The sequence below is a fragment of the Oncorhynchus gorbuscha genome, linkage group LG17, assembly GCF_021184085.1.
Source record: "Oncorhynchus gorbuscha isolate QuinsamMale2020 ecotype Even-year linkage group LG17, OgorEven_v1.0, whole genome shotgun sequence".
Lineage (NCBI taxonomy): Eukaryota > Metazoa > Chordata > Actinopteri > Salmoniformes > Salmonidae > Oncorhynchus > Oncorhynchus gorbuscha.
Genome location: NC_060189.1, coordinates 40,325,374 through 40,344,629, shown reverse-complemented (window position 1 = coordinate 40,344,629; position 19,256 = coordinate 40,325,374). Strand labels below are relative to the sequence as shown.

At 43.9% G+C, this 19,256-nt stretch overlaps 1 protein-coding gene across 1 annotated transcript in view; it reads right to left on the bottom strand.

Moving 5' to 3' along the window:
- Positions 1-19,256, bottom strand: part of adck1 (aarF domain containing kinase 1) — a 192,668-nt gene that overhangs the window by 52,392 nt on the left and 121,020 nt on the right. Inside the window, exons 5-8 of the mRNA XM_046308384.1 lie at positions 18,961-19,119; positions 18,057-18,215; positions 17,621-17,737; positions 1,090-1,239 (exon numbers count right to left, since the gene is read on the bottom strand). Of these exons, the coding sequence (XP_046164340.1) occupies positions 1,090-1,239; positions 17,621-17,737; positions 18,057-18,215; positions 18,961-19,119 (585 nt within the window). The remainder of the gene's footprint in view (positions 1-1,089; positions 1,240-17,620; positions 17,738-18,056; positions 18,216-18,960; positions 19,120-19,256) is intronic.

Here is a 19,256-nt window from a genome sequence, read left to right as displayed (position 1 = left end):
AAGCAGACGGATAACCAGCACGTGTACTCAACAAAACCTTTAGACAGGTCAATATTTACAAAACCACGGGGCCAGATGGATTACCAGGACGTGTACTCAAAGCATGCGTGGATCAACTGGCAAGTGTCTTCACTGACATTTTCAACCTCTCCCTGACGGAGTTTGTAATACCAACATGTTGCAAGCAGACCACCATAGTCCCGGTGCCCAAGGAAGCGAAGGTAACCTGCACTGTTGGTTAAGGGCTTGTAAGTATGCATTTCACGGTAAGGTCTACATGTTGTATTTGGCACGTGACATAGTTTGATTTGTTAGCCATAGCCAGCTAGCTAACATAATATCCCTCCCTGTTTAAGTAGGCTAAACTAGCTAGCTCCATTTGCTTTCCTCCATTTTTGAAGAGTTTCATTTGTTCAAAACTGTAACTACTCACCACATTTTATGCACTGCAATGCTAGATAGATGTAGCTTATGCTCTCAGTGCTGGATTAATTCTCTGATCCTTTGATTGGGTGGACAACATAACATGTCAGTTCATCCTGCAAGAGCTCTGACTGGTTGGAGGGCATCCGCCAGAAGTTGTCATAATTACTGTGCAAGTCTATGGAAGGGGGTGAGAACAATGAGCCTCCTAGGTTTTACATTGACTTCAATGTACCCAGAGGAGAATGGAAAATATCTGTCCTCTGGCTTCACCATGGTGATATCCCAGAGAGTATTGTTGAGACTACTGTACACCTTCATTGTAAAACAGTGTGTTTTGATGAATGATTTGGTGACGTGAATATAAATTAGTATAGTTTTATCTGAGGATAACTTTTGTTTCACTACTTTACTTTTATGAAATTCACTGAGGATGGTCCTCCCCTTCCTCCTCTGAGGAGCCTCCACTGGTCAGTGTGTGTGAGCACGATCATGACTGTGCTACTCTCTACTTGAGTGTGTGGGTAAAAATGAGGTGTAATGTGTGATTAATGCTGTTTTTCCAGGTTCCTCCATCGGCCTGGCTAGAACCTCAAATGCCTCATCTGATAGAGGGCCTGATCCTGTTACAAAATATACACCCGAACACCCCCCCCCCCATCTTACCTGATACAGGCCGTGGTCCAGTAAGACAATCTCAGTCTTCTTGGTGCTGGGACACCTCCTCACCAACACATTGCCTGGGTGGGGGTCACAGTGTACGAAGCCATGCACAAATATCATCTCACTGTACATCTTCCCCAAGTTCTGAGAAATCTGGAGAGAGGGAGGGAGAGATAAGTGTGGTGCAAGAGATGGCGTGCTTGTGTGTGTGCTTCCATTCTACAATACAGTATAGCTACCCTAAAATCATCAGCATGATCTAAAACACACTCACACATCTGTATATGTATGCTGGGCTGGTATAAATTGGGCATTTCACTTTATTTGTACTCAGCATCTTAACAGTTCTATAGTATACAAGGAGAGAACAGAATATACAAAGCCAGACAGGTTTATAAATCCTACACAATCATTCCATTCGTTTTCGGTTCAGTTGTGATATGGATCTACACACAGCAATGCAATCTTGAAAAAGCAGGGAGGACACAGCAGACTGCAGCAATGTCACTTTTACAATGAAGCTGCACAGTTTGTCCTACAACCAAATACATAGCCAAATATGCACCCACACACAGGTGTCTGTTTGAGGCAATCAGTCCAGGGGGCCGCGTGTGTGTGCGTGTTTGATGCGGAGATGAATCACAGCATGTTGAGTCACTGTGTCGTGATGTGTGTGTGACAGTCTCACAGAGGAGAAGCAGGGCACAGTGTGTGTCAATCGAAAATCACCAGACAAAACATTCAACAAGAAAAGACAATCACTTCCATCTCTGACTCAGTGTGTCAAAAGCTTTATTATTGGAGAGAAGGCGGATGAGAATGTGTTTGTGTGTGTATGTTAAACATAAAAAAGTACACAATTTCACCCACTTTACCCAGCCATAGGAACCCCATGAAGTGGTCCTTGTCTTTGGGCTGGGCTAAGTCGACTAATGTCAGAACCCCCACAAGGCCTCAAGCAGCCTGGGCATTTCCTGACCAGTTTTCGTTTGTTTGTATTGTGAATAATGACACATCTTCAGGATGCAGCTCATACGGAGTGCATTACCATCACCCTCACGCAGACATTGTGTTCTCTCTCCCCCTTTCCTAGCCACTGTGCTTCTACATCTGCATTGCTTGCTCTTCAACGTTTCAGGCTGGGTATCTGTATAGCACTTTGTAACAACTGCTGTTGTAAAATGGGCTTTAGAAACTAAATGGGCTTGATTGATTTGATGGGAACAAGGGCAGACATTGGCATTTGACACCTGCAACCCTCCAGTTGCCAGTTCACTTCGACAGATTTCTCCCATCAGACCTTCTAACTGCTAGGCTATCTGCTGCACCTACCAGAATTTTGACTTTGATACCAAGTTAAATATCACGATACTTTGTGTTGTTTTTCTATTACAAAAGTGTGATTTGAGAGTGAAAACCTGACAAAAAAAACACCATCTGAAATTAAGCCCACAACAATGCTTATACACTGAGTGTATGGAACATCTGCTCGTTCCATGACAGAGACTGATCAGGTGAATCCAGGTGAAAGCTATGATCCCTTATTGATGTCACTTGTTAAATCCACTTCAAGTCAGCGTAGATGAAGGAGGAGACAGGTTAGAGAAGGATTTTTAAGCCTTGAAACAATTGAGATATGGATTTTGTATGTGCGCCATTCAGAGGGTGAATGGACAAGACAAAATATTTAGTGCCTTTGAACTGGCCATGGTGGTAGGTGCCAGGCGCACAGGTTCGTGTCAAGAACTGCAAAGCTGCTGGGTTTTTCATACTCAATAGTTTCACCGTGTGTATCAAGAATTGTTCACCACCCAAAGGACATCCAGTCTACTTGACAACTGTGGGAAGCATTGGAGTCAACATTGGCCAGCGTCCATGTGGAACACGTTTTGACACCTTGTCGAGTCCATGCCCAATTCCTGGTACTCCCTCTACATATGGTGGCAGACGGCAGGTAGAGGTGAGGGGAGTGGTTATTGAGGGGAGATATCTTGCAGCCCGCTGGCTCCACCCCTGAGCCTTATATGGACTTCCTGCCCCACAAGGCAAGCCTGTGGATCATTAAGCCAGGGAACAGTGGAGGATAAGAGGAAGCGGCCTGCAAAAAGGGGCAGAGAATGGAGAGAAACTTGATTTATGAAGAGTGGTAGAAGAGAGAACAATATCTGTGAGATTATCCTTTGTAACCTGGATTGTCAGATTGGCTGTTTTAGGATTACCCCTGGAGAACGGAACGGACAATAATGTACAAAAATCCCTAATAAACTTCTCATTTGCATCATATTTGTGCTACTGGTGCATGTTTTGTTATTGAACTTGGTGACATGGAAACCCCACACCCTTAAGTCTGCTACAACACGTTATTGTTATTCACTGTGTATTTATTCCTTGTGTCACTTTCTTTAACTCTGCATGGTTGAAAAAGGAGTAGGCATTTCGCTGTCAGTCGACACCTGTTTACAAAGCATGTGACAAATAACATTTGATACCTCTTTCAAGGTCTGGCAAAAATCTAAACGAATGCCCACTGGTTTTTGGGAACGCCTTTCCATTAGTGGATTTCCAAAATGTGTGACACATTTGATAGAAGAACTGAACAAATTGTAATAACGGACCGTTTGTCATGTTATCGTATCAAAAAAGCACCAACGTTTTGGTACACATGCCCCTACTCATTAAAGAAAGAGGGGGAGGGAGAGAAGAGAGGCAGCAGCATCTACAAATATTTGTAATTGATTAAAGGGCATGTCCATGGAGCACAAAATGAGTTTACAGAGCAGTGCCAAGAGTCCCCTCTGTTCACCTTACTTGCCCTCTCTCCTTCTCTGTAAAACACTTATTTTCCCATCATGCCAGAGTGGGAGAGAGAGAATATGAGGTGTCTGAGCTGACAAGTGTCATGTCATTGGGCAGAATACGAAAGAGAGATAAGGGCATTCCTGTCAGCACAGTGTTATCCCTGCTCCTCTCAGCTTCAGGGAAATATGCAAAAATATTTGTTTGATCGAATCATTAAGCTTAGGCCTGCTCACCAAACAGATGTCCTGGCCATACAGTGCATTCGGGAAGTATTCAGACACCTTTACTTTTTCCTAATTTATTTACATTACAACCCAATTCTAAAATTGATTCAGGAGCATAAAAATAATATTAAAAAAAGATTTACAAACAATACCCCATAATGACAAAGCAAAAACAGTGTTAGAAACGTTTGCAAAAAACCCCCATCATATCACATTTTGAAAAGTATTCAGACCATTATTTAGAAATTTGTTGAAGAACCTTAGACAGCGATCTCTGCAGATGTCTAACAGACAAAATGAGAAGAAAAAAAATCCAGAAAATCACATTGTAGGATTTTTAATGAATTTATTTGCAAATGATGGTGGAAAATAAGTATTTAGTCAATGACCTCTCATTGCCAACAAAGGTTATATAACAAAGTATTGAGATAAACTTTTGTTATTAACCAAATACTTATTTTCCCCCATCATTTGCAAATAAATTCATTAAAAATCCTACAATGTGATTTTCTGGATTTTTTTTCCTCATTTTGTCTGTCATAGTTGAAGTATACCTATGATGAAAATTACAGGCCTCATCTTTTTAAGTGGGAGAACTTGCACAATTGGTGGCTGACTAAATACTTTTTTGCCCCACTGTATCTATTGCAATATATGAGGCAATTGAGCAATTTGGATTTGTTATCTGTAATGCTTATGATAAATTAGGCCTTGTTGCATATAGGTAAATGTGCACATTTTTTCAGTGTTCTAAAAATAGCATCCGGTTTACAGATTGTAGGCCTGCCTAAGACGAGTGCAAAGCAACTGGCAAAGTACTGCTCCATTTCAGCTATTATGGGCAAGGTAGCAGAGAAGGTGCTGCTTGTATCCAAGACCTTTGAATTGTTGAACCCATCTTAATGTTATGTAATTTGCGGATTCAAATAAAGTATTTCAAATGTGTGTGTCAAACACTTACACCATATTGACTAAGCAGCACGACACAACCCCAGGTATCTCTGTTCTTTCTCAGAGGGGGATGAAAGAAAAAAAAATTGATAAAAAGGGGGGATTCTTTCTCAGGGATCCCCCAGGACAGCTCTTTTTATCATCAGTCTAAAAATAGTAACATCACAGGAGAGAAAGACTGGGGGAAGGACGTCAGTGGCAGCCAGTGAGTCTCTCAATCGCTCTCACACAGATAGACTGTGGGTCATATCACAGCAGACCCAAGAAACAGACACACACACAGCTGTCGTCCTGCAGAGAGCTGAAAAACTACAGACACAGGACAGGTTCAGACACGCACTCAAACACACAGAGTTAAACAGTGGCCCCTGTGTGTACGTCTGTGCTGTACAAGACACCATGCTGCTAGGGTCCCTCTGATACACCATTCAACCTGTCTGGAGAGCCTTGCATATAATTAATCACACACACACACACAGTTAATAAGAACACAGACAGCAAACAAAAGAGCTGATAAGGAATAGGCATCTACTAATGGCCATTAATTAGAACTCCATTTTTCATTGGGGAGAGAGAGGGAAGTCTCACATGCACAAAGATAATCCAAATCTCATATCACAGTAGACCCAAGAAATAGACATACACGTAATGTTTTTCTATCTTCGTGGAGACTTAAATGTAACCCTATTCCTAAACCTAACCTCTACGCTTAAAATAGCCCATGTCATCATGGGGACGTAGGAAATTTTCCCATCGTGGACCATTTTCCTTGTTTTTACTATCCTTGTGGGGAATTTGGGGGATTTTAGGTCTCCACAAGGATAGAACCAACCCACCTTTTCTCGCCCCTGCCCCTCACAGTAACTCAAGTGGCTGATAATATGCTAAGAGGCTAACTAAGTCAGTAGGAGGGAACCCAGAGGGAGAATTAGCAGTGTAAAATCGCAATCATGTCCTTCTTTAAGGCTGACACACTGTAGCATGCTGGGGGAAATCCCATAGCAAATGTTAACACAGTCTATTAGATGCTAGTCATCAAGGCATTTAGCATGTTTCTGGCAATACTAATGGCAAATCAATAATTGGCATGCTTGACTCAATATTTGGGTGCTGGAGTCAATAAAAACTGGTAAAGGAAAACCTGCACCCAGAAAAACTATTTACACTTTACATGTTCTTTGGCAGCAAACTGCTGTGTTTCTGATGGTGCAACATGGATCAGAAGACTCTTTAAGCTAATGAAAGGCTAAATCAAATGGTCTTGTCCTGTTTCTAAAAACAAAATTGGAAAGCGTGTCACTTAAAGTCAACATGCATAATACATTACTACTTGTTGTAAGCATAATACTATTTTGGGGGGGGGGATTTCCTGCAATCAGCCCATACAAAAGCATTGAATAACAGATTCAATACATGGAACAACAGATAGTCCCCCCCAAAAACATCAAGGAAGTGAAGTTTGTTCTGAAGTGTCGGTGTCTTATATCTGAGATACTGAGAAAGACCCCTAGCTCTGTCACCATAGCTGCGGAAGCAGGACATCGGCGTATGCAGTGATTTGAGACACACAGAAAAATAATAATTAATTGACAGATTTTTAGATTTTTTTATTATGCTAATTAGATTTCCACGGGGCGCAGACATCGACTCTAGGGGGTTATGGTAGACTTAGCGATATGACGTAGATATAGAAAGTAAATAGCATAGTGGGTCTGTTTCCGCAACAATAAGCCAGCAGCGTGAAGCCAACCCTGAGTTAACCCATGCAGATGTGTAGATACTGTGTGACCATGCGAGAGCGCAGATACTGTGTGTGTGACCATGTGAGAGCGCAGGTACTGTGTGTGTGACCGTGTGAGAGACTCTGCTTGTTGTTCTATCCTTGTATGTAGAAATGTCACAGATATATATTTATTTTTAATTACAAAGCCTTTTCACTAAGATCTATTTTTGTGTTCATTTTTAAATGAATACTCTCGCATGTAATCAAATAATAACGTCCGTTGGAATATTCAAATAACCGTGCCCATCTCTAGTTGTAAGAGAGCTTTCAGCGTGTCCACTCGAAGGCTTGTGTGTACCAGGTGTTTGTGCGCAGGTTTGTGCGTCAGTATGTCTGCATGCATGAGTTCCCCTATACCAAAGCTGAAGAACATACGCACATCAAGGTACTTTTTTGGAGGTGCTGGTATTAGAGGTGAACTCATGAAAAATAAAAAAGGAAAACGCCACACACATTAATATCCCAGGTGGGGGTGGAAGGTCCTCTATATAGGGGCCGTAATCAGTGACATCCCCATCCTGTTTCAGGTTACAGGAAGTGATGACACTGAGCACTCCTCCTATATATAGGACCTTCCACCCACTCCTGGGATATGAATGCCTGATGAAGCAGCCAGGTCACCCGTGATACAAGTCAGTATTGGACGTCCATCCATGTATGAGGACGTCAGGAGATGACATGAAAACCGGCCTCTAGGGGCAACAATGAGTGCTGTTACCTTCAAGTAGGTTATGATTTTGCTAAAGCGTTACTGACGGGGATGGCGGATGGGTGTAAGCATCTGCCTCTGATTCCAAAGGTTACAAGTTCGAATAGGTCAGTTAGGATCACCACTTTATTTTAAGAATGTGAAATGTCAGAATAATAGTAGAGATTGATTTATTTCTGCTTTTGTTTCTTTCATCACATTTCCAGTGGGTCAGAAGTTTACATACACTGAATTAGTACTTGGTAGCATTGCCTTTCAATTGTTTCACTTGGGTCAAACATTTCAGGTAGCCTTCCACAAGCTTCCCACAATAAGTTTGGGGCATTTCTCCTGAGCTGGTGTAACTGAGTCAGGTTTGTAGGCCTCCTTGCTCACACATGCTTTTTCAGTTCTGCCCACAAATCTTCTATGGGATTGAGGTCAGGGCTGTGTGATGGCCACTCCAGTACCTTGATTTTATTGTCCTTAAGCCATTTTGCCACAACTTTGGAAGTATGCTTGGGGTCATTGTTCATTTGCGACCAAGCTTTAACTTCCAGACTGATGTATTAAAATGCTGCTTTAATATATACACATACTTTCCCTTCTTCATGATGCCATCTATTTGTGAATAGCACCAGTCCCTCCGGCAGCAAAGCACTCCCACAACATGATGCTGCCACCCCCGTGCTTCATGGTTGGGATGGTATTCTTCGGCTTGCAAGCCTCCTCCTTTTTCCTCCAAACATAACAATGGTCATTATGGCCCAACAGTTACATTATTGTTTCATCAGAACAGAGGACATTGCAAACCGTAGTCTGGATTTTTTATGGCAGTTTTGGAGCCGTGGCTTTCTTGCCGAGCAGCCTTTCAGGTTATGTTGATATAAGTCTTGTTTTACTGTGGATATACAGTGCCTTGCGAAAGTATTTGGCCCCCTTGAACTTTGCGACCTTTTGCCACATTTCAGGCTTCAAACAAAGATATAAAACTATTTCTTTGTGAAGAATCAACAAGTGGGACACAATCATGAAGTGGAACGACATTTATTGGATATTTCAAACTTTTTTAACAAATCAAAAACTGAAAAATTGGGCGTGCAAAATTATTCAGCCCCCTTAAGTTAATACTTTGTAGTGCCACCTTTTGCTGCGATTACAGCTGTAAGTCGCTTGGGGTATGTCTATCAGTTTTGCACATCGAGAGACGGACATTTTTTCCCATTCCTCCTTGCAAAACAGCTCGAGCTCAGTGAGGTTGGATGGAGAGCATTTGTAAACAGCAGTTTTCAGTTGGCTCCATCCATCTTCTCATCAATTTTAACCATCTTCCCTGTCCCTGCTGAAGAAAAGCAGGCCCAAACCATGCCGCTGCCACCACCATGTTTGACAGTGGGGATGTTGTGTTCAGGGTGATGAGCTGTGTTGCTTTTACGCCAAACATAACGTTTTGCATTGTTGCCAAAAGTTCAATTTTGGTTTCATCTGACCTGAGCACCTTCTTCCACATGTTTGGTGTGTCTCCCAGGTGGCTTGTGGCAAACTTTAAACGACACTTTTTATGGACATCTTTAAGAAATGGCTTTCTTCTTGCCACTCTTCCATAAAGGCCAGATTTGTGCAATATACGACTGATTGTTGTCCTATGGACAGAGTCTCCCACCATAGCTGTAGATCTCTGCAGTTCATCCAGAGTGATCATGGGCCTCTTGGCTGCATCTCTGATCAGTCTTCTCCTTGTATAAGCTGAAAGTTTAGAGGGACGGCCAGGTCTTGGTAGATTTGCAGTGGTCTGATACTCCCTCCATTTCAATATTATTGCTTGCACAGTGCTCCTTGGGATGTTCAAAGCTTGGGAAATCATTTTGTATCCAAATCCGGCTTTAAACTTCTTCATAACAGTATCTCGGACCTGCCTGGTGTGTTCCTTGTTCTTCATGATGCTCTCTGCGCTTTTAACGGACCTCTGAGACTATGACAGTGCAGGTGCATTTATACGGAGACTTGATTACACACAGGTGGATTGTATTTATCATCATTAGTCATTTAGGTCAACATTGGATCATTCAGAGATCCTCACTGAACTTCTGGAGAGAGTTTGCTGCACTGAAAGTAAAGGGGCTGAATAATTTTGCACGCCCAATTTTTCAGTTTTTGATTTGTTAAAAAAGTTTGAAATATCCAATAAATGTCGTTCCACTTCATGATTGTGTCCCACTTGTTGATTCTTCACAAATAAATACAGTTTCATATCTTTATGTTTGAAGCCTGAAATGTGGCAAAAGGTCGCAAAGTTCGAGGGGGGCGAATACTTTCGCAAGGCACTGTAGATACTTTTGTACCTGTTTCCGCCAGCATCTTCACAAGGTCTTTTGCTGTTGTTCTGGGATTGATATGCACTTTTCGCACCAACGTATGTTCATCTCTAGGAGAGAGAACACTTTCCTGAGCAGTATGATGGCTGTGTGGTGTTTATACTTGCGTACTATTTTTTGTACAGATGAGCGTGGTACCATCAGGCGTTTGGAAATTGCTCCCAAGGATGAACCAGACTTGTGGAGGTCTACAATTTTTTTCTGAGGTCTTGGCTGATTTCTTTTGATTTCCCCATGATGTCAAGCAAAGAGGCACTGAGTTTGAAGGTAGGCCTTGACTCAAATGATGTCAGTTAGCCTATCAGAAGCTTCTAAAGCGATGACATCATTTTCTGGAATTTTCCAAGCTGTCAACTTAGTGTGTAAACTTCTGACCCACTGGAATTGTGATACAGTGAATCATAAGTGAAATAATCTGTCTGTAAACAATTGTTGGAAAAATTACTTGTGTCATGCACAAAGTATATGTCCTTACCGACTTGCCAAAACTATAGTTTGTTAAGAAATTTGGGCAGTGGTTGAAAAACGAGTTAATGACTCCAACCTAAGTGTATGTAAACTTCCGACTTCAACTGTACATGCTCTCTCAGTCATCTCTCCCAGTGAGGGGAAACCAGCAGCTGATAAGTGAGGTGCCTGATTGAATAGCCAGCCAAAGGCTTCCAGGACGTTAAATATGAATAATGTTTGAATAGCTAAGACCCAGTATACATCCACAGGCAAACCACACGCAGAGCTCAGCTTTCACATATGAATCATATGTAATTCTAACTTTTGAATGGTGGTCAAGTTGACATGGGGCATTGTGATGTCATGACTGGTAGTCATGCGCGCATGGCATGCAGACACATTGACACACAAACCCCTGAGACTCATCGAGACTGCGAGTCGACAAGCTGAAAGAAATTAAGTGCCTCCATTGCAACTCATTGAATTACTATGGTTTAATTACTATGGTTGCATCCCAAATGGCAGCGTATCCCCTATATAGTGGACTACTTTTGACCACAGCCATTTGGGGCAGAGCCTATTGCTATGGGTACAGTGCTGTGACGTGGGTCATTTAGGTTTAATGGCGCTCTCTTAGAAGAATTCAGTAGCATACCTTTACGCCCTCTTCTCTAGGCTGGTTATCTAACGCTGTCAAAGCACCAATGACTTACCACTCCAGCAGGCATACAGTACAGCTACGCCAAAGTATCCACTTAACGTGGTGTGTCAAGGCACTGGCAATGGTTTGGGTTAGCTGAGTTTTGTAACATAGTGACCATGCTAACGCTAACACAGGCATAGTGTAGCACAGGTCTGTAGCACAGGGCTAACATACCCATAGTTTAAAATAAAATACATACTGCTTAAAGAGATAGTCAATTGAGAAGACATCCCACAGTCAGAAACACAGCCATGGCTTGACACGGTTTCCTCAAAGACAGTGTAGTGTGTCTGATGAAACAATATAGCAGATGCAAGTTGTTGTGCCTCCAGACACTCCTAATCTGTGTTGTCTGTAATCTCTACTCCTCTCATGGGATTACAAGTCTGGATTGTCATATTCTCTCTCCAAATCCCAGTTTATAAACACACAATCCCCAGTTTATTCCGTCTTAACATCTGCACTGTGCTTGTCATTTAGAAAGAGGAGACCATTGTTTCTATCAAATCATTACAAAGACTCTGCACGGCACTTGGTTGAAAATTGGAAAACTGCAGATGGCTACTGCCTCGCAAGCAACCCACATAAAGACAGTTTACTTTAAATCCGGATAGATAGAGAATTATCTGACGTCATAAAAAGTGTATATCTTTGTCTCCATGCACGCAAAGACACACTGTACGGGGCCACAGTAGCGGCGGGCCCGGCCATTAGCTGATAGTGAGCGTTATTAGACATAATAAATGAGTCTGTCCGGCCAGGTGAGAATGGATAGAATTATTAACTGGCCCTGGCATCTGTGTGTGTGTGTGTGTGTGTGTGTGTGTGTGTGTGTGTGTGTGTGTGTGTGTGTGTGTGTGTGTGTGTGTGTGTGTGTGTGTGTGTGTGTGTGTGTGTGTGTGTGTGTGTGTGTGTGTGTGTGTGGGCAGGCATGTGTGCGCGAGTCGCCGCCGTGTGTGTAATCAAAAGATTAATGATGGACCAAATAGACTTTTCTCTGGACTCGACCCCGACGTGCACGGCATGGATAAACAGATTTACCTTTTCATTTTTCCAACCACAGAGATGATTTGGGAGACAAAAGTTTGCCGAATATATCCAAGACATATATTACGCTGTTAAGAATGCTGATGATGCAGAGTTTTGCATAATCTGTGTGTACTATGTGTATTTGTGCACGCACTTCTGTTTATTGTATAATGATCTATGCAGAGGAAAGTGAACAGATGAGCAGTTCTCTCTCCTCCTCTTGTGTAGGTTAATACCACTAACAGTTGGGGAAACAGCATTTTACAGAGTTAAGTGTCCTCCTCTCAATCTCACTCACTCAGCCAGGCTCTCGGAGTTGCTAGCATAATGTAGCGTAGCCTGGCTAGCCACTGCCTGATGAACCCTCTCGACAGGGTGCTCTCTCTCATTGTCACAACTCTCTCATTTTCCATCCCCCTTTTTCCTTCTATCGCCATCTCCTTCTCGGTGTTTCGCAATTTAATTGTCTAAACTTTCTCTCTCACAACATTTCTCCCATCTAGTTCTCCTTTCTCATTATCTTGCTGTCCTCTTTTGCAACCTCTCATGGGTTCTCGCCCCAACCCTTTAAACAAGTCGTGTTACAAATAAACAACTATTTGCTCCCATTTGTGCTTATATTTAAAAGCAGCACTGAACATGAACTTCGCACAGAACCCCAATGATTCTAGATCCAAACACTACATCTGCACCCAGCCTCTTGCCCAGTCCCTACTCCAGACCCTCCTATTCTTCTTCATATCATTGGAGAGTGTGGCTGACAGCAATAGTGTTTATGTCATAGTAATAATGAGTGTGTCATCAGGCATAGAGTCACCATACACACTCATCACTCACTGTCTACACACTACGAGAGAGAGAGAATTAAATGATACAGACCTCGAGACATTAATCATACTGATCTTTCACACTGACGGTATCCCTGGGCCTCCTACACACACTATGGGGCACATTAGAACACAACATCACTGGCGTGTGTGTGTGATCAGTATGATTCATGCCTGGGAGTCTATCTTCTTTGTATGTGTGTGTTGATGATCAGTCGAATAATATTTGTGTAATCTATGCTCTCAATCATACTCTCTCCTTCCCTATCTGGCTTTTATTGATCAAACTATAAAGAGCTGGAGGAAGATACAGTCTGATAAGTGTGAGTCAATGAGCACCACTTCAGAGTTACGGGTATCTCTCCAGATGCATGCATATATGTGCACACACACACACACACACACACACACACACACACACACACACACACACACACACACACACACACACACACACACACACACACACACACACACACACACACACACACACACACACACACACACACACACACACACAGCTGTGTGACTAACAGTATTCATAAGTGCATCAATAACAACAGTAACGTGTCTGAGTGTCTACCAGATGGAGCACAGCATCACAGCAGGCAGGCAGAATCACTCCTCACCCCTCAGGAGAGCGGGGTTCTTCTATCCATGTGGAGACCTAAAATCCCCTATAGTCCCCACAAGGATAGTAAAACAAGGAAAATTCTCCCTCATTTAGGGTTAGGGTAAGTGTTAGTGGAAATAAGATTTTGAATAGAAATACATTTTTAGGGGCCAATGATGATAGAATAACAAAATGTGTGTGTCTGCATACGTGTGTGTGCGCTTTGCCTGGATTTAGAAGAGGCCTATGGCACGTCAAGGGATCTGCGGCCTACTCTTCCTGATGGGTTAAATGGAAACAGAAATCTGGACACTGACAGAAGGTCTATAACCTCACACACAGCCTCAATATTAACTCCTGAAGAATTAAGCATTTCTTGCATCTTGAGAAAACGAGAATGCACAGGAAGATACCGTCTTGTCAAGGTGCCACCTTCATCAGCATCCTAAAAGTTGATAGTATTTCAAACCACATAAAATTGTGACTCGTTTCAGGAAACTAGGCCCATGTCGCACATACCTACGTCACAGGAGAGCCGTTTGAACGTTAAATAATAATAATTTATTTTGCTAGCCATGTATACAAACGGGTAAGGTACCCGAGACCTGAAAATAGCTGTGCAATACACGTGTGCCAATCTTGTAGCGTCATACCCAAGAAGACTCGAGGCTGTAATCGGTGCCAAAGGTGGTTCATCCAAGTACTGAGTAAAGGGTCTGAATACTTATGTAAATGTGATATTTAAAAACGTGATTTGTCATTATGAGAAATTGTGTGTTGATTGATGAGATAAATAAAGAGTGTAATCCATTTTAGAATAAGGCTGTAACATAACAAAATGTGGAAAAAGTGAAGGTGTCACCATCTCTGCTCCCTCACTCTCTGTTCTTTCGCTCTACTGTAGTCTCTCCTCCTTGCAATTTCTTACCCTGTTTTCACTTGTCTCTCCCTCTCTCTTTTCTCCCCCTTTCCCCCTCCCCCTCCCCCTCGCTCCCATCCTCTCTGTTGCTGTAAAGCAAGGCATGAAATTAACTGTTATGAAGAGTAATGGCTGTATTTTGAGGCTGTAGGTGCAGCACTGAAATATACATCTGAAAGAATGTGTGCATATGGGTGTGTGAGTGCAAGTGTTTGTGTGTGTCCATGTGTACATGTTGAGGGCACATTGAGGCGTTATTGATTTGGATACATAAAAAGTAAGCAAAACGTTTCATTTTAATAGAGATGTATAAAACTAAATCAGCAGATCATCAGCCAAATAATCAGCATGTGTGAACTGGAATGGAGCTTTAACCCTGTCCACACACACCCGGAAACACACCCACCCACACACACTGAAACACACACTGAAACACACCCACACACTGAAACACATCCACACACACACACACACTGAAACACATCCACACACACACACTCACTGAAACACACCCACACACACTGAAACACACCCACACACACTGAAACACACCCACACACACTGAAACACCCCCACACACACTGAAACACCCCCCACTGAAACACACACACCCCTCGGAAACACACACACCCCTCGGAAAACACACACACCCCTCGGAAACACACACAACCCCCGCACACACTGAAACCCCCGGAAACACACCCCCCTGGAAACACACACCCCCGGAAACACACACACACACCCCCGGAAACACACACACACACACCCCGAAACACACACACACACACCCCCGGAAAACACACACACACACCCCGGAAAACACACACACACACACACCCCGGAAAAACACACACACACACACCCCCGAAACACACACACACCCCCGGAAACACACACACACACCCCGGAAACACACACACACACACCCCGGAAACACACACACACACACCCCGGAAACACACACACACACACACACACACACACACACACACACACCCCCGGAAACACACACACACACCCACACCCCCGGAAACACACACACACACCCCCGGAAACACACACACACACCCCCGGAAACACACACACACACCCACCCCGGAAACACACACACACACACCCCGGAAACACACACACACACACCCCCGGAAAACACACACACACACCCCCGAAACACACACACACACCCCCCGGAAACACACACACACACCCCCGGAAACACACACACACACCCCGGAAACACACACACACACCCCCGGAAACACACACACACACCCCCGGAAACACACACACACACCCCCGAAACACACACACACACCCCCGGAAACACACACACACACACACACACACACACACACACACACACCCCCGGAAACACACACACACACCCACACCCCCCGGAAACACACACACACACCCCGGAAACACACACACACACCCCCGGAAACACACACACACCCCCCCGGAAACACACACACACCCCCGGAAACACACACACACCCCCCCGGAAAACACACACACACACCCCCGGAAACACACACACACACCCCCCCGGAAACACACACACACACCCCCGGAAACACACACACACACCCCCGGAAACACACACACACACCCCCCGGAAACACACACACACACCCCCCCGGAAACACACACACACCCCCGGAAACACACACACCCCCGGAAACACACCCACAGCGGAACATGCTGTTGCAATGTAATATACTGGCAGGGCTCTATGCTGACTTTTTTTTTACAAGGAGCACGCGTGCGCCAAATAAATTTAGGTGCACAATATTTTAGGTAATAAAGCTTGAATCCTTAAATTTCCCCGGCACACTGGTGCTCTCAAGTTAAAATTCCAGGTCGCACACCAAAATATTTACGCGCATATGCGATTAAAATGGTTACACTCTCGAGCCCTGACTGGCAGCCGTGGCTTGGGTGAGCAGAGGGCAGCAGTCATGTACACGTCTCCTCTTTTTCCTGTCTCTTTCTTCCTCTGTCTATCATTCTTTCCCAGACATTTCAAAAAAACAAAGAGTGGGGAGAGGAAGAGAACGACCTAAAGAGAGACGGAAAGAAAGAGATGGAAGAAAGAGAGAGAGCAAGAGTGAGATGGAAATAAAGATAATTATTGTTTCCTATCAGGAAGACATCACACAGTAACAGAAAAACAATAAGAGCAGAGCGGCAATCTCCCAGCCAAATACCTCAGTGATAACGCACACTTTATTATCAATCAATAAACCATTAGTGTCTCTCTGCTGATTTTGTCAAAAGCCCACACAAGCAACATCCCTGACACACACACACGCACAGACAGGTGCGTATAAGCATGCATAACGATCAACACAAACAGACAGAGGAGTCAACACACGTTAACAGATGTCAAAAGTGCACGCACAAACCCTCCCAAGTGCATCCCTCCCCCAGACACGCACACACACACACACACACACACGTCTGACTGTACGGTATTTATCAAACCAGTCTCCTATGATTCCAGCCACGCCTCCCCAGTATTAGCCAGCTCTCCGCAGACTCCCATGGCTTTTGTGTTCCACTATTGTGCCTAGGTGTAATGATCGGTATCGCACCCCTGCCAATATGTGCTGCCCAGGCCTGAATGTAGCCGGCAGCAGAGTTAAACAGTACTCCGTCAGACACGGAGCTCCTGCCACGACAATAGGCGGCAAACGAGAATAAATGTAATCCATCTGCAGAGAACAGTCTTTTATATGAAAAAGAGATTTCTTTAATTCCCTCTTCATCTGGTGATGGGGGGGGGATAGATGGTGGGAGGGAGGAAGAAAAGGATGGCGGTATAAGACGTCAGCCTAGGAAGCTTCATTTGTTCTCTCTCCCTGCACTGTTTCTTTCTCTGAAGTAGTTTGACAACGGTATGCATTGACGATAGTAAATAGTCAAGTCTGGCCTTTTACTGTGGGCCTCACTCACGTTCCCAAAATGAGGACGAAAATGCAGGGAAATACACAGAAGTAAGGATTAGCTCACGATATGGCTCATATTCGATATGCACCAAACAGAAGAAAACAGACAAACAGGGAGGGACTACATGGATTTGCCCAATAACAAACGCTCATTTTCGCTGTTCGTCCCCCAAAAAAATGCTGCTCCGGTGTGACTTAATGAATGCGGCCATGGTGTCGTACCTCATTGACGTCGATGCTGTGTCTCCTCATATAGTCTCTGTCGTTGACCTGGCCTCCCTCGGCAAAGTCCATGGTCAGGATCCGCCTGGTAGACAGGTCCCAGTGGATCTTAGGTACCTGAGAGAGGGAGAGGGATGGAGGAAGGGAGGATGTTTCACAATTGCATGACAACATGATCGCAACTGTTAGAGGAGTTGCTATTGTTTTCCTCCACACCTCCCCAAAACACAAACACACAGTCATCATATCTCTCTGCGAACATTCACTATTACACTGATCGATAGTAGCTCCTCTTAATCAATCATGCTCTCTGGACAGTTACACCAAGCCACATTCAACCGAAGCTAAAAGAAGAATAGGGAAATAGACAGTAGACAAATAGACGACAAGGAAAAATATAGTAACAACGTGTGTGTGTGTGTGTGTGTGTGTGTACCTTGAGCCAGGGGAAGTGTGCGAGCATGACCGCCACCTTCTCAGCGTTGCGTCCCTCGTTGAGAAAGTCTAGCTCTACAGGCATGTTCTTCTTAGCCTCCTCCACCAGCCACATGAAGGCAAATTCTGGGAACAGCCAGTGGACCATGTTCAGCAGGACCTAGAGGGGGAACACGCATGTACGCACGATACATATATATGCACATAGACATGCACACACAAATACACACGAGAGACAGTATGAGAGAGACAGAGAGACAAAGAGACAGAGACAAATAGTCATATCTTGGAAAACCAAAGTTCCAACGCCAGAGAGAAAACAGAAAGAGAGAATTGCAAAAATCGCTGAAGTTGGAGACTTTTATCTCCCTCACCAACTTCAAATATCAGCTATCCGAGCAGCTAACCGATCGCTGCAGCTGTACATAGTCTATAGGAAAATAGCCCACCCATTTTCACCTACCTCATTCCCATACTGTTTTTATACTGTTTTTATTTATTTATTTTTCTGCTCTTTTGCACACCAATATCTCTACCTGTACATGACCATCTGATCATTTATCACTCCAGTGTTAATCTGCAAAATTGTGTTATTCGCCTACCTCCTCATGCCTTTTGCACACATTGTATATAGACTGCCCATTTTTTCTACTGTGTTATTGACTTGTTAATTGTTTATTCCATGTGTAACTCTGTGTTGTCTGTTCACACTGCTATGCTTTATCTTGGCCAGGTCGCAGTTGCAAATGAGAACTTGTTCTCAACTAGCCTACCTGGTTAAATAGAGGAGAAAAAAAATAAAAAATAGGGAGACCGAGAGAAAGACATTATGGAGAGACCATTGATCGAGGTAATATGTCAGAAGATACGTCGACGGTTATTGAACACAGAGAGACAGGCTTTACCTCCATGACCACGATGTCCGTGGAGCTCTGTGTCTGGACCTTGGGGTGTTGGACCTTCACAGCCACCGTCCTACCATCATGCAACACTGCCTTGTGGACCTGGGCCAGCGACGCCGCGCCCTGGGGTTTCACGTCGAAGGAGATGAACAGATCAGAGAGCTGAGGGAGGGAGAGAGAGAGCGAGAGATAGTTAGAGAGGAGCAGCGCCCCTGGGATGTGTGTTTTTGTGTGCATGCATCCATCTGTGTTTGTGTATGCGTGTCTGTGTGCACGTATGTATGTGTGTGTGTTGTGTA